We start from the raw sequence: 17,422 nt of genomic DNA on the forward strand, positions 1-17,422 counted from the left end.
ACAACAAAGAGGATATATACACATATGGTAATCTCATTCTGTGCATAAACTGACAAACGTTATGTTCATTGTAAAATAACAGGAATTCAATTTTGAATTGTATCATATTTACAAATAAATATGTGAAATAAAATGTGACTATACTGAGTTCTTCACTAAGCTTATGAGGTGTTACATAAAACTGAATGTGTAGGTCTTAACACTCCATTAAAGGTACTCTTTTAAATCATTTTAGATTAAATAAAAGTAAAGAAGTAGGCTGCAAACTTTGAAATATGCTCAATTCTACTCTTGTAAATGGAAGAGGCAAAAAGATACGTGAATAAAAAAGGCTCTGTCACAACTACCTACCTCTTGACTGTTGTCCCCACTTCAACACTGAAGCCCAATGATTTACCCCTCTACCAGCCTCCACTTTGGAACACTGAGTTCTGCTAAGAAAATATTCTCTAGGAAAATAATTTGGAGCCCTCCTCTTTTCTGAGAGCTTCTTTCATGTCCTTATTTCTCAAGCTATGGATAGGAGGATTCAGCATGAGAATCACTACAGTGTAGAACACCATGGCCACATTGTCAGTATCCACACTGTTGCCAGAACTGAGCCAGCAATACATTAAAAGGATTGTTCGTGGAAGACAATGATGGCTGTGAGGTGGGAGGCATAGATAGAAAAGGCTTTGCATCTTTCCTCTACAGAGTGCATCCTCCGGACAGTGATGAGAATAAAAAGTGGGAAATGAAGCTGATTATGATGGTGATGATTTCGTTAGAACTAGCCACCATGTATAGCAACACTTCATTCATAGTAACATCAAAACAAGCAAGACATAAGAGGGGGTAAATCACAAAAGAACTGGTTAATCACATTTGACCTATAGGACAGGATGTCAAGAGCTAAACACAAGTGAATCAGAGAACACACAGTCCCACAGAGGTAGCAGCAGGAAGACACCAGCTCCACACAGAGATTCCCTGACATGGTGACCATGTACAGCAGTGGGTTACAGATGGTCTCAAAACAGTCATAGGCCATCACAGCTAGTGGGATGACCTCAGTTACCAGACATGGGCAAAACAAGTAGAATTGCACAGCACATCCCAGAAAAGAAATGGTTTTGTCTTCATTTAACATATTAGCTAAGATCTTAGGCATGATGATTGTGGAGTAACAGAGATCCACAAGGGATAAGTGGTTGAGGAAAGAGTAAACGGGAATGTCAAGTTGATAGTTGACCTGAAACAGTGCAATCACGCCCAGTTTGCCCAAAACTGTCACTCCAAAGATGAGAAGAAACACCAGAAAGAGGAAGACCTTTAATTCAGGGAGATTTGCTAAGCCAAGGAGAATGAACTCTGCCACAGCTGTGCAGTTCTCCTTGCCCATGTTCCCACTTCACTTGGATTTGAGAAAAATGTTAATATTCATTCTCTACTATAAGAACCCAATTTCATTTTTGACTGTCTCCTAAGAAAAAAACATGAAAATAAATGAGATAGTAAATATTTTTCAGCAAAGAAATAAGACTTTGCTTTGTGAAGTTTATGAAAAGTTCAGACATTGTAGCTTACAAAATGTCTGGAGCTCATAGTTTAATTCACAGATCACACAAAAGCATTCACATCCATAAGAGCCTATATGATTCCTTAAACTAGCCCTAGATAGTTTATAGCTTGAAACTGAGTCATTAGTAATACAGGGCACATTATTTAATTACCATATCATCTTGTGAAATTCAAGTCTCTTTTTCACTTTTATCAGTACTAGAAACATTAGGATCCTGGGAAACAATATTTTATAGTACATAGTACTCTTCTCTGTTTTCCACTGAAATGATGATAAATATGCCCATTTAAGATTGTTAACCCACAAGTGCTAATATTAGTCAACATCTTTTAAATGGAGAAAGTAGCTTTTATACTCTATGCTAGCATTTTTTCCTATGAAATTAGCATAGTGATCTTGTTAATAATGCAATTCAATGTCGTGCGTTGTTCACGGAATTGTTACTTGGAGTCAGACCTTCTGTAACTATGACTTTGAAGCCTTATAAAGAGCTATTTGAGAAATGAATTCACTACTTTAAATCTATTTGTAGAACTAATTGAAGATGTGAATATGAAACTATTAACACAAATTCTTGCTGCTGCATTGCAGCATTATTTACGATAATAAAACTTAGAAATAAAGTGTCAAACAAGAAGAAAATGGCTAAAGTTATAGCATATATATATTACAGAAAACTATGCAGCTGTTAAAATGAATGCTTTTGAAGAACTTTTAATGACCTGCAAAAAGAATATGATAAAATAGCAAGTTAAAAAATAGTAAGCCAGATTTCACGGATAGGATATTATATACATTTACGTAAGTTGAAATGCATATTTAATTATCAAAACTTCCATGACACATAAATATTTCATTCCAATCACTTTCTTCAAAAAACAATGTAGAAACTTGCCTGAATTCTTACAAAACATAAGGTTTATGGAGTAGACTGGAGAAAGAGAGTGTGATGTTTTTAACAAGGGATGGACAGATTCCAGACTTTGACATACAGAAAATGCCCACAGAGGGTGAGAACACTCTTATTAATCCTCTCTCTCCTGACTCTTTGTTGATATATACATGACTGAAGATGTACTCGTTAGTTATTCTTGGAGGAAAAAGAATCTGGACTAAAACTCAACATATCCAGTTATGTTTGTCATTCTTCAAATGACTTCAAAGAGGTGAAGGATACATGTATTAAGAAATCCAGGTTTGCAAACAAATAATCATTCTGATGATAAATGTTATCTCTTCAACAGCCAGTAAAATTGACTTATTTGTCTTTTTCTGAGTTCACTGTAGTACATAATTTTAAAAACCTTTTTTCTGTTTTCTAGCCTAAAGATGAAAAATCAGGCTGCTGATTACTTATAAATCAGTGGTTCTTAACCAGGAGTTATTTTGATCTCCATGGGACATTTGGCAATATCTGGAGACATTTTTTGTTGTCACCATACGGAGGAATGCTACTGACATCTAGTGCATAGATGAGATGGTGCTAAACACTCTATGATGCACATGACAGTCTCGCCCCCACACACAGATAACAACAGCACATGCAAACACCGAAATATTATCTGGGCCCAAAGGTCAATATTACCAAGGTTGAGAAATCTGCTAAGGAGAGACATTTCAAAGTGTTTTGCACAGTGCATAATAATTCCTCTCCATTTTGCTTTTACACTAATAGCTGTTACAAGACACTTGGTTCTGTGGATTAAAGTCCTCCAGTTTTCAATTAAGCTTGTTTTCCAATATGGAAAGGGAAAATATTTTCATAAAGAGAGTGTTCAAAATATGTCACTTCTTAAAACACTCTAAGAGAAGGCTAAATACAGATTTCTTAAAATATGTCTAATACCACTGCCCTCATTTACAATTCCGCCTTCTCTCACACATAGCCATAGTAAATTAGTCCCATGAGAAAAAAATATAACAAATTCCAAGGCTCAGAATATATCACTCATGTGTATTCCAAAAACCAGTGTATAGTCCAACCAACCAACCTGTGGGATGGTCATTATTTCCCCTGTTTCTCAAGATGTTATGATGGAAAGTGTTTTAGGCTTTATGTCTTTGTGTCTGTACCTCTGGGGCCTATGTTCCTTCTGCTTCCCAAAATAATCGTTGATCTTTGTGGGACATCAACAAGATATCAAGAAAACAACACCATCTTGGGACTCAAACAATTATGATTTCTATGAGATATAAACAGGGGGAAATACTATCTCAAGTTGGTACATATTATTATAATTCAAAATGATTCCTTACAGCATTTATAATGAATTACAGAGCACTGTATCTTGCATCCAAGCATTGCTCTGTGAGCCAGGAATCACATCGCCATTGTGAAATATGTGAATAGGTCTTACAAATTTTGCCTGTCTTATACACATAAGCTCCTTCCTGGAGGGCATAAGGGCCAAAGCCACACTAGAGTTCTGCCAAATACCAGAAAGAGGTAGCAATAATGCACCTGTTTTACTGAGAATAATAAGAATTGATCACATTTATTGACTACTCCCTGTATACTAGGTACTGTTCTTAATACAACTAATAACATATTTCATCTTTATAATAATATATAAGATTGGTACAGTTATGTAACTTTATAAATGAGGTGACTGAGGCATAGTCAGGTCCAACTTGCCCAAAGGCTAACACAGAATAACTGATAGAATGAAATCATATGCTGCTTTTGGGGTTGTGCCACACATATGATCCTGTGAGGAAGATCAGACCTACTGAATGATGCTGGGATGGCATAGTCTTTACTCAGTGCTGGAGAACACTAAACAGGATCTCCTCAAGGATCTCTCCCACGTCTGCTCCTTTTCTGACCATATGATATCTTCCTAAACCAACAGTGTTCAAACCACTATCTGTGATTTGTGTCCTTGGATATATTAAACATTCCAAGAATTCCATGGATGTAATTAGCTACAGGTAACCAGTTTCCAAATTCTCAACAACCTATGTATGTTTTCCTAAAATTAATCCCTCTGATAATTTTCTGAGTTTGAGGGGTGTTTCTGCGTCTCCTTTCCACCTAGCACTCACAATTCCATTTTTCTTATTTTTCAAAAGTAAAGATTCCTCTTATCCCTTCACATATTAGTACGTTAATTATCCCAATTAGAAGAATAAAAGCAAACTTCCAAAATCTAAAACATAAGAAAATTTGAAATGTTGTTTCTTATGAAGAATGAAGTTTTCCTTTTCAAGACACTTCAAACCGATGGTATAGCTTCTTGTCATGACTCTGGCATATAGTACATATTTCTTTTCATGGAAAATGTTAGCATTAGACAAGTATTTTAGCCAATACAGTGGTTTTGAATTCAGATATATACTAGACTGATGACCATATTTTTTTTTAACATATATTTGTTTTGTTGTTAGCGCACCCTGAAACTACAGTCACAAAATGTATCCTAAAGAAGGAGAGAGTCTCATGACAGAAAAACTAAAAGACTATCTATAATGAGTATCATTGGCAGTGATATTTTAGATCATCTGGTCCACTCACTCACAGGATAGTTACTTTGCTTACCTATTTGTCTTAGATTTAAAGACATGGCAGGTGTTTGTAAAAATTAATTTAAAGGGGCTGGCATGGTGGTGCAGTGGTTGAGTTTGTGTGCTCGCCTTCGGTAGCCTAGTGTGGGCAGGTTTGGATCCTGGGCGTGGACCAAGTATTGGTGGTCAAGCCACTCTGTGAAGGTATTCGACATAAAAAAGAGAAGGATTGGAAACAAATGTTAGCTCAGGGCCAATCTTCCTCACATGCATACAAAGTAATTTAAATAAAAGTTTTATTGAAATGGATTTCATGGTCATTTTCCATAATTTGAATAATATCAATTGAATGTCTAAGCTTTTGAGTAAATGTAATTAAAACACATACAATAGTACCATGTTAGTAAAATATTGTACTGGCAAGGTTCAATGACATCAACGATATGTTAAATTTTCTAAACTTTTTAATTCCATTGTTTTGGTCAAGGTGCCTAGTCTAATTGGAAGGATAATAACATGCTTAATTGTTATTTGATAAGACTTGGAAGTTCTTTGAGGTAACCTTTTCAGAAATTGATAAAGTGAGTGGTTCTAATGATTGTATAACAAACCGCTTCAAAACATATTAGTTAAAAACAAAAACGACTTATTGTATTGGTCACTATTGCATGAGTCAGTAAGTTAGTACTGTTAGTCTAATCCTGACATGGTTGATCTTGGCTTGGTTTGCTGTGCCTATGATAACCACTTCACAGGTTAGATGATCTAAGAGGCTTCACACCCAAGTCTGGTGGTTTGGCTAAATGACAGCACATGTGATGGGGGTTTGTGTTCTGTTTCTTATTATCCACTATGATAGTCTGTGATGGTTCATGTAACAGCTTTTCTAAGAGACCGTGAAAATTCCAAAAGGTTGTGAGAAAGTCACAAGGGTTCTCTGACACAATGTCACTTCAGCTGTATTCTGCTGGCCAAAGCTAGTCACAAAAGAAACCTACATTCCAAGAGTGGAAAAACTGATTCCACCATTTGATCAGAAGAGTTGCAAAGGGGCATGGATGTGAGGAGGACTGGAGAATCCGAACATTGTTTGCAATCTGCCGCACTGGGTAACGAATTCTTTTGAAAGAAATAATTTCCTGGGGCCGGCCTGGTGTTGCAGTGGTTAAGTTTGCACGTTCTGCGTCTCAGCGGCCCCGGGTTCACTGGTTTGGATCCTGGGTGCGGACACGGCAGTGCTTGGAAAAACCATGCTGTGGTTTGCGTCCCACATATAAAGTAGAGGAAGATGGGCATGGATGTTAGCTCAGGGCCAGTCTTCCTCAGCAAAAAGAAGAGGATTGGCAGTAGTTAGCTCAGGGCTAATCTTCCTAAAAAAAAAAAAAAAAGAAAGAAAGAAAGAAAGAATTTCCAAAATTTTGGCCTTCAACAAAATTGGAAGGCAATCTAATTTTGTTTAATGCAGTATTTTTTAAAAAAAATTTTGATGAAAGATCATTGTGAGAAATTGACATATAACCTTGTTAGAGGTGAAAGAGTTGATTGACATTACTATTTTAGCACAATTTCTGACAAAGTTTCTATTCACATTTACTTTTAATATCACCAAATAGTCTCAGTATTTTCATCAATTAAAAAGAAGAAATAGGGGCCAGCCTGGTGGTGCAGTGGTTAAGTTTGCACGTTCCACTTCTTGGCGGCCTGGGGTTCACCGGTTAGGATCCCTGGTGTGGACATGGCGCCGCTTGGCAAAAGCCATGCTGTGGTTTGCATCCCACATATAAAGTAGAGGAAGATGGGCATGGATGTTAGCTCAGGGCCTGTCTTCCTCAGCAAAAAGAAGAGGATTGGCTGTAGTTAGCTCAGGGCTAATCTTCCTCAAAATAAAAAAAAGAAGAAATAGAAATGAAAGTGAAAACTCTTTCTTTCTAACATTAAGCGGTATCTTTAGATGGATACATTAATTGATTGAAATAGAAAACCCAAACACATATTCATAATATTTCTCATAAAAAGAAATATTTCTGAAAACAATTTAAATTTTGATTATGTTTTATCCAAATTTACAATGCAATTACATTTTTAATTATTGATGTAATTATTATTGTATCATTACAAGGTTAACTTGATCCAGAAAGTAGAATTTTTTATTTTACCGAAAGATTATGATAATAAGAAATAAAAAGTATGACCATGAATAATAAAATTATAATGTTCAATAAAGCGAGTAGAATTGAATATAAATTAAGGAGAAGGAAAGACACAGATATGACGATTTCAGATGTTATTATTTATGCTTTTTAGATGAATTATGCTAAGCAAAGGAAATCACACTTTTTGCTGCTATTTAAATCTATGATGAAATGTTTTATAGCTAAAATTAAATTCTTGAGATATACACCTTTTAAAAACTAGTTCAAAAACACATGATCAGTAAATGTGAATACTACTAATATGAGTCATGTTCTATATAGAATCAACCATAAAGAATCTGAAATGTCACAACTTGAAAATGAAAAATATCTGATTGTATGTCAGCGTTTGGTGGAAAATGCAGGTTTTTGATTGTCTGCAGCCTTGAATGATTGCTTTAATTGTGTGACCACCAGTTTTACATCATTGGCTAAGTCATTTAAATGTTATGAACCTTGGTTTCCTCAAAGTAAAAGCTCAATGAGTTGTGTTAGTTGTACCACAAAGTGTGATTATCCTTGGTCCAAGCATGACATAAGTAAAATAAAATCTCTATAAATAGGCATTACCCATAACTGTTTCAATTTAAGATTAATATAAATAATTTCCTAATTTCAAAGAAAATTAAAAATTGTGTAATTGCCAGTTGTGTAGTGAAAGATAAATTTGTGAATACCCAGAGAAACATAGTTAATAGAAGAAAAATCATTCCATCATCAGACATCCAGTCTCTAAGACACTGTTTCTCACATATTTTATCCTTATGTATACAATCGCTGTTTAATTGATTCCTTATCAAATAATATACATAAATGAAACATTTTAATTATTGACCATAAATTCAAAATAATATGAACATTCCAGATAACTTTATGAGCCCAAATAAAATTTTTCCCCAGGTTGCTTGTCTCTTCCTTACTAAAACACTTGGAAATTTACATCCTCAATTACACTAATGATTTCTTTGGAATGTTATCCAGATATGCAGAGTAAAACGAAGGAGAAGGGTGTACAAGTTATTGAAGCAAAAGTGAGTTATTAATGTTGCATAGATCTATTATTTTTACTTTGCCAGATTAAATAGGTCTTGATGCTAATAACTATCTGGTTTCCATTTTATTTTGATTCAGGTTATATAGGCAGTTAGTTTTCAACACTTAAGGCAACTTCAAAAAGTTTTTTCTTTTAAGGAGTTCAGTTACAAAGGATTCAGAAATTACACTTATGTTCAGAAAAATAAAACATAAAGTATAGTTCATGTTTTGTTGTCTTTATAGGCATAATTATAGCATAAAATACGGGTTGGGTGGACACTTGCTTACGTTTTGCATATAAGATGTTCTCAGATCAGATCTAGCATTTCTAAGCCTTTGGTGGAGGCTCTCATAGTTTATACTGCCACACTGGAGTTCCTTTCAAAATACATTCAGGATGTAGACCTTGTCTTGCCAACTTTCCATATATGTTACATAAACTGTATACACAAAAAAATCACACTCACCCACACACATACACAAAGATACACACATATATGTTATTTAGTATTTGCACAAGAAAAAAAGTTTGTTGGATCATTGACTCAATATTGCATTCGGATCTCCTTGATTTTGGCATGCTTTTGTCTCTGGAATGAAACTCCTTGGTGAAATGTACCTCCTAAAATTTTGTACATTTTTGTATCCAAGGAAAAGTTCAAACAATACTTACATTATGAAGGCATCACCCTAAAGTCCCTAGATGGATTTGAACTTTTCTTTCTCTCATATCCTCTGTGATACTTATTATATTCTACCTTATACAATGGCCACTTTTATACTGCCCTGCTGTCAACAGTGAACATTTCATTTCTTAAAGGATGAAGAATCATTTATTTAACTGCTATATCTGCTTTTATAAGAGAAATTCATGTGTTTATTGAAAGTCTAGTCTACTCCAGGTATGTTATAAGAAAGGAAATGAAATTATTTATTAAGCTTACAGAAGGTTTTACACATGGTATCTATTTTGTCTTTTAATGTTCACAATCAGATTAGTAGCTATTTTATGTTATCTCAATTTTGTAGATGAAAAATTAAAGATGAGAGAGATGGCTGTTTTATTTTCCAGTAAGAGACCGAGCCAAGTTTAGTCTCTTTGAACCAAAATCCATGACCTTTCCATTGTACAACATTAAATCTTCAGAACTTTAAAGATATCTTTAAAATCAACATTTATAGACATAATTTATTTATGTGTCAGGGAAAAATTACACCAAAATAATTGCTCAATAAGAAAAAACTTTAGTGTGCATTATTTTGCTGACTGTATCTTTGACATCCTTATTTCTCAGACTGTATATCAGAGGATTCAACATGGGGATCACCACAGTGTAAAACACAGAGGCCACTTTGACTGTGTGCCTGGAGTTTTTGGAGTTGGGCACACAGTAGAGGAAGAGGATGGTGCCATGGAAGATGGAGATGGCAGTCATGTGGGAAGCACAGGTGGAGAAGGCTTTGCGGCGCTCACTGGCTGAATGCATCTTGAGAATGGTTACAACAATAAATACATAAGACGTGAGAATGACGAGTAATGTGCTGACCCCATTAAAGGTGGAAAAAATGAAAAGCAGCAACTGGGTGACATAAATATCAGAGAAAGAGAGGGACAGCAATGAGGAGAATTCACAGAAGAAATGATTAATTGTGTTGGGACCCTGAAATGATAATTTGATGGCAGAAGATGTGAGTATCAAGGAACAAGCTACTCCCCATACATATGATCCAGCAACTAGCATGGTACAGAGCTTCTGTGACATAGCGACTGTGTAGAGCAGAGGGTTACAAATGGCCACAAAGCGGTCATAGGCCATCACAGCTAATAAAAAGGATTCAGTTACTGCAAAGGTACCAAAGAAAAAGAATTGTACTACACATCCTATAAATGAAATGCTTCTGTCTTCCACAACTAAGTTCACCAGGGTCTTGGAAACAATGATGGAGGAATAGCAGAAATCCACAAATGAGAGGTGACTGAGGAAAAAGTACATAGGGGTGTGCAGTTTGGGGTTAATTTTGATTATTACAATCATCCCAATATTCCCTAAAACAGTGACGCTGTAGATGGCCAGAAAAATCAAGAAGAGGGGGATTTGCAGTTCTGGCAAATCTGAGAAGCCCAAAAGAGTGAATGTGGTCCCACTTTTGTTTCTCTCTGGCATGGTTTCTGTTTGCCAGAATCTGACTCAGTCCTGAAAACAAATATTAAGGGGAATGAGAATATAAAGAAGCTTGGTTAACTACCCTTACCAAGACTGGATGGTGAAGCAAAATATGTCTGAGAATTTCTCTATTTTTTATGCAAGATATGCTAAATGTCTAAAACGTTAAAACATAGTGACTATTCAAAAATGTTCTCTAAGTAAAACCAATACAACCAAATTATTTTTTTAGTTCTCAATTATACTTTTTAATATTTGTAAATAAGAATATGAAATCAAGAGACTTATGGTTATTTCAGCTCTCCTTGAACATTGTAAGTTCAAAAAAGATAAGCTTAGCATAATACAATTACTAATTATATCAACCCTATAATCAGTAATAAAAATCAGAAATTTCTAAACAAATTGATTTTTGCATTATATATCCACACTGTGACATTAAGAATGAACATCCTTAACACTTTAAATTTGTGCCTTTATTGGTAATTCCATACAGCACTTTAATCTTTGTTTTTCACTCTGACTCAGTAAATGCATTTTCAAAATTAATCTTAATTAATTTTTTTCGGAGAGCATGCTCCTCAGCTCAGGGAGTCCTAGATGTCAATCCTTCCTCATTGCTTGAGGAAAAATAAAATTTGAACAGACGATAAAGATAATTTAATCTATTTCTTTATTCTAGAGGGGACAAAAGAGAAGCTAGAACTTTAGTTTTCCCAATGACATGCAAAATAAGAACCAATCTACACATCTGTGACTAGATCCTAGATCCCCAGACTCCTAGCCCTGGATCTATTATATAACATCAGACTCTGATCCATGTTCTGATCTGGATACTAACGCATTTCCTTTATTAAATATTCATACTTTTAATTGACAAACGAGAGACTCTAAAACTGTGGGAAAGAGTCCAATGACAGTGTATGTGCCACAGAGTCATACTAAAAATCAGCATCAAGATGAAATTAGAATGGGATTTAGGGACACTTTCTCTGCCAAGAATAACTAACTATAGTAAAGACTCTCACTTAAAAACTCCCCTTTTCTAGGTCTCTCTCCCTCTTTCTTTTCCTACTCTCCCTTCAAGACATGTAAGGCAAGTATTAATTCTGTCTTTTATTATTTGTGAGGGAAAGGGATTGTAAATTGGATATAGTACTGCACCGTAAAGACATTTCATGAGAATAGTAATACAAAAGAACTATATTTCTCTAAATGGTTGTCAACACTTCTAACATCCTACCATTCCATAAAACTCTTTCTCTATCAGTTCTGGTAAGATTATCTCTGGTCCCACAGAAATGGATTTTAGATGGCTCATCAATAAAAACGTCAGATCCTAGGCAAAACTGAGATACTCAAGGACCCTATCTGTTTCTATATTCATAAGTTTGAGTATTAAAGACAACCTCAGTAGACAATCCATTGCAAAGCGAGACATCCTAATAATCAAAGTTTTTTCTTAATATGACATTTAGTTTAGCTAAGGCATTTAAGAATTCATCTTAAACTAATGTTATATTTAGTATACTGGCTCTTATGTCCCAAAAGCTATATAGAAAGTATGACAGTTGAAATCTTCTTTCTTATAATTCTTTACCCCACTTTGCTGTAATTTTTGCTCTCAGAGCACACACGTGTTTCCTGCTTTATAATCTTAATTAAAGCTGGTCTTCTTTAATTTTTTTCACTAGGATCTATCCAATTTCTGATTGTTTCATTTTATTTAAATATTCGTGTATTCCACCTTGACTCCCCTTCCAAAAATTTATAGAATCAAGACTGGGGGCTGGCCCCGTGGCCGAGTGGTTAAGTTTGCATGCTCAACTTCAGTGGTCCGGGGTTTGCTGTTTCCGATTCTGGGTGTGGGCCTATACACTGCTCATCAAGCCATGCTGTTGTGGTATCCCACCTAGAAGAACCAGAGTGACTTACAACTCAGATATTCAACTATGTACTGTGACTTTGGGGAGAAAAAATAAAGAGAGGAAGATTGGCAACAGATGTTAGCTCAGGGTCAATCTTAAAAATAAAAAAAATAAAAAAACCCAATGCACATTGTCTAGAATTCTCAGAGCTCTTCTCTCTCACCCACCCTAGCACCTGTTGTTCATGGGCTGTTAGTGAGGAGCTCAGCTGAGCCAGGCTCTCTACTAGAACGCTCTGTAGAATAAGTGCTCATCCTTTTCCTTTCATGTTCAGATATGTAACTTTTGCAGTGGCTAAATATTTCTCGAGAACTATCTAGATCCAAAGGGTGAATTCCTCTCCTCACATTGTTGTCTACACACCCCTCATTGAGATTAATATCAATCTGTTTTTAGAATCTTAAAACAAACCTGCTGGTGGCAAAGGGAAGTCCTTTGCAGGTTGAGAGTGATGCATGTGTTCTTATAGCTATAGCCACTACCTTTGAGACATGAACCCTAGAGAATCCTATTGCTCTATTCTCTTAGGGTCATTAAATAATCAATTAAAATCAATCACTCTTCTCTGGTGTAATTCTTGTGTATTAGAAAACCTGGAGCAGCATGAGGACCATTTCATAAGAAAATTGTAAAGTCACTTCCCCCAGCCATCTGATCACTCCAATAACTTCCTACAATTATCAAAATTATGTAATTATAACAGTCATCATTATCAAGTATTAATTGAATGACTACTATAAGCTGGGCATAACCCTCTTCCTCTGTACCATCCACTCTCACCATATTGGAGAAGTGTGAGGATCCATCTTTTAGGTCATCATGATCCATTGACAGCTAAAGCAGAAATATTTACAAAGTTAAATATTAAAATAGGAAAATTATCTAGTCTCTTTGAAATCTCTGTTCTATTCTATTACTCTTTCTCCAGCTCATCTTTGTTTTTGTTTCTTGCTTTTTGTTTCTCAAAAAATATTACTCACTCTTTCCTTAAGGTCTTTTCTACCACTTTTTTCTCTACCCTTGTGTGCTTTCCGTTAAGTTTTTTCTCAAATATACTTTTTCAGTGAAAACTTCCATGAGCATACTATTATACTGCAAGGGCTACTCCACTACACAACTTAGTGTTTAAAGTACTTAACATGGTTCAAAGACATTTTTAATCATTATTTATTTCATTCTTTCATATTGTTTGTTTCCCCCTGCTAAAATAAACATTTCAGGAAAGCAGAGAATATTTTCACTGATCTATTCTAAATCACCAGAGCAGTAATGAGCATAAAGCAAGTGTACCATGAACCTTTACTGAATGATACATGTGACCTTCCAAGGAACTGGGACAGGAGCCAAACCTGCCAGAACTATGAGGAATTTAGGTTCAGAGAAGAGATAGTTCACAAAGAACGATAAGGTTATTTTTAGAAGTGATCATTGAAACTGGGCAGTCAAAATGAAAGACAAGGAAAACAAACTAAAACAAAGGTTCACTCTGCTGGATTTTCTATCTCTAGTCAGGAACTAGGGAAAGAAGGTTGAGTACATAATGAAGCTACATAATCATTCATTTTTTCCTTCTTTCATTCATTCAATAAATATTTATTACAGGTTTACCCTGAGCTAAGTGCTATCTTAGGTATTGGAGAAAAAGAAAAACAATGTCCTTTTGTCAACAAATTTATTTGTAATGGGGGATACAAAAATGTAATAGTTTTACAGTAATTATAAATGCAAAAACAGAAAATTGAAGGTGTCATTTTAAATAGGGAGGTCAGAAAAGACCATAGTGAGGTGTTATTTGAGCATAGGCCATTATGAAGTGAGAAAGCAAATTATTCAAATAACTTGGGAAAGAGTGCTGTTTGAGGCAAAGTTAACAGCAAATACAATTGACTTTCAAATAAACAGTCAGCATTTTTTTATGCTTCTCAATAATTGTGCAGTTTGTGGTGATATTTCATGCTTTCTAATCTCCTTCACAAAAATATAACTTGAATATTTCAGGATGACATTATTTATGGCAGAAAGAAAAAGATGATAGCCAATCTGGGTATATTGGTAGGTGTCTTTAAGCTGTGTTTATGCCACTGTGTTAATATTTCTTTGAACAATAACAAAATATGTGATGCCATTAGCTGAGCACTTTTGCAGTACATTTTCATTAATAAATTACCCTTAAATAATTTCATGTCTGAAAAATAATCTGGGATGATATAACTAAAATAGATTTATCAATGTAATTTTTAAACCAAGTCTTTTGAAGATGCTGAGGAAAATAAAAAGTACTTCAGCCAAGGCTACAAGCCTCCAAACAAGGAACTACAATAACTGCTTGCTATACTGAATTTTTTCCATCCCAAATGTATTTCTGGCCAAAAGTGCTGTGTGCAGCCTGAAAAACAAGACTGTATGGTGTTCTTTGTCCCAAAGGATCAAGACATTGCAGGGACAATGAGTCCCTGGCTTCCAATCTCATAAAATTGAGCTATTTGAAATATAATTATATTTGTAGGACATTTTATTTCCCTATCAATCTACTTGCTAAGTCATTAATAGGAGTTTATGAAAAATGTAACCATCAGTAAAGTGAACATTGATTAAATACTCATGCCTAAATTGCACTTAACAAAAATAATAACATATCCTTATATAATTTAATATCAAGCCCAAGTTTAAATTTCCACAATTGTCTCGAAGACATATTTTTACACTTATTTTGAGTCAAGAATCAAACAAATTTGGTTGGTATAACTAAGTCTTCTTTAAAAGGTAATCGTTCCAGGAATTATGTAACATTATGTTCTGCTTATTGTGTAACAGTTCCTTGTGTGTTTGTGTGTGTGTACCCATGTGTATATTCAGATAATTGTTTCAAAAAGTTGGACCATTTGTAAACTGTTGCATGCTCTGTATTTGGCTTATTGCTTTATTTGTTATCATTTGTCTTGTTCCTGCAACAATTCTTTTAAACTGAAGCTCACAGCAAGAAGCTTTATTAGTTCAAATTCACTCTTTTAGTTTATTTTAGGCAAGAATACATCAGAGGTGTTTCTCACTACTGCCTGTCACATCAAAGTGTGAGGTACGTGTTAACTAGTTGTCTGACTTTGAATGCTGCTTAGTCTGATCTTTGGATTCAGGTAGTGTCATCTTGATGACATACTTTTAACATTCCCCACCAACTTTTCACTTAATTAATAGTTATTGAAATCATCACCTTGATCAGTTTTTTTATTAGGTGTTCTAAAATTGTGATATTCTAATTTCATTATTTTTTTCTGTTCTTATTTCCCATCATAAAATGTTAGGTAATCTTGATATGCAATTCAAAAGGAAACACAGAATAAATATTTATCTCCATTATTTACCAATTTTCACAGTCATGACTTGATACCTCCAGTTACTTTAATAGTAACCAGTGACTTATTACTTTTATTATCTATACTTAAATTTTTACATTTAAATATATTTGATACCTTTAAATTAATTTCAATCAATATTCATTATTATGTTAATGTTAAGCCAGTGGGAGCCATGTCTAATTGCCTCCTATGTCTCTTTGAAATGATACAGCTAGCTACTGATAGCATTCTAACTTTCTGGAAATTACGCTGCTCAAGGCTCATTACATTTTCCACCTCAGACTTCAAAATAGCTATTTCTCCAAAAAGCTCCAGCTCTGTTTAGAGAGTAAATATTTCCTTTCAGAGAAAATTTTGAGAATACGAAAGCTCATTGCTACTGGGCCATCATTTTGAGTCGTACTATTTTTAGATAAAAATATTGTTTCAAACTAAAGTACTATTTCAAACTAAGATGAAAAGATTTTTGCTTACCTTATTTTACTTTAGAGCTGAAATTCTTCTTTTATGCTTGCAACTTACTTTCAATATTTCCATAATTACTTATTAACTTTATACTAAAACAAGCATTGCATAATGAGGAAGTACACTCAAAAGCTGTGTTTAAAGTCCTTTATAAAAAATATTTTATAGTGTGTGATCATGTGTAAACATTGTAAATAGATTCATTTGCTTTTATTTGTTTTCGAATGTTGGAGATTTCTGTTTACTTTTTGACATAAATAAATCTCTTTTGTTTAAGATTTTTAAATTTTTTTTTCCTTTTTCTCCCCAAAGCCCCCCGGTACACAGCTGTATATTCTTCGTTGTGGATCCTTGTAGTTGTGGCATGTGGGACGCCGCCTCAGCATGGCTTGATGAGCAGTGCCACGTCTGCACCCAGGATTCGAACCAAGGAAACACTGGGCCGCCTGCAGTGGAGCACACGAACTTAACCACTCGGCCACGGGGCCAGCCCCTAAATAAATCTTTTAAACTGCATAAAATATTACATTTCCCCCAAATCAGAGCTATATTACAAGGTAATATACATATATTACAAGGTAATTCCCCAAAATTTTCTTTCATCTCTTCCTAGCTATATTAGTTTTTGTTTTACCTTTTACTCTTCTCTCACAGAATTTATCATACTATAAAATCTTTCCTGTGTCTGTTTTTATTCACTTAAGAAAATTTTCCAGAGGATACACCATAGCAATATCTAGAAAACTTCCTCTTTCCATTTTCACTATTGTATACTTCTTTACCGTGACCCATAGTTTAATCAACCAACATCGAATTTGATTTTATCTAGTCTGTTGTTATTATAAATAATCCTTGTGAATATGTTATTTATATACTTTTTACTACCCTTTCTTTGCGATAGCTTACTAGAACTGTGAATGCTTTCAAAAAGGATAAGTGCGTATGTAATTTTGCTGGAACTTCAAATCACATGTAAATGTTACCTTCCTGCCCCCAACATATAAAAATGCCTGTTTCCCTGCAGATTCACTTACAGGACATGTCATTAAATTTTTGGATTTCTCCCTCTCTGAAAGGGAGAAACCATAGCTCAGGTCAGTTTTCATTTGTATTTCTATTATTATGAGTCAGGTTGAACAATTCTTCATATTTATAAAGGGCTATTTGTATCCCTTTATACAGACTATTGTATTATATCTTATGCCTTTTTTCT

The 17,422-nt window shown here is 34.6% G+C and overlaps 1 protein-coding gene and 1 pseudogene across 1 annotated transcript; both read right to left on the minus strand.

Annotated features, from left to right (window-relative positions):
• Nucleotides 1-449: 449 nt before the first annotated feature.
• Nucleotides 450-1,384, minus strand: LOC139040747 (olfactory receptor 5L1-like; annotated as a pseudogene).
• An 8,140-nt stretch (nt 1,385-9,524) lies between these two features.
• Nucleotides 9,525-10,460, minus strand: LOC139040891 (olfactory receptor 5D18-like). Its single transcript, XM_070488609.1, has one exon. It carries the CDS (start codon nt 10,458-10,460, stop codon nt 9,525-9,527), a length of 936 nt encoding a protein of 311 aa, XP_070344710.1.
• Nucleotides 10,461-17,422: the final 6,962 nt, after the last annotated feature.

The sequence above is a fragment of the Equus asinus genome, chromosome 17, assembly GCF_041296235.1.
Source record: "Equus asinus isolate D_3611 breed Donkey chromosome 17, EquAss-T2T_v2, whole genome shotgun sequence".
In the NCBI taxonomy this organism is placed as follows: Eukaryota; Metazoa; Chordata; class Mammalia; order Perissodactyla; family Equidae; genus Equus; species Equus asinus.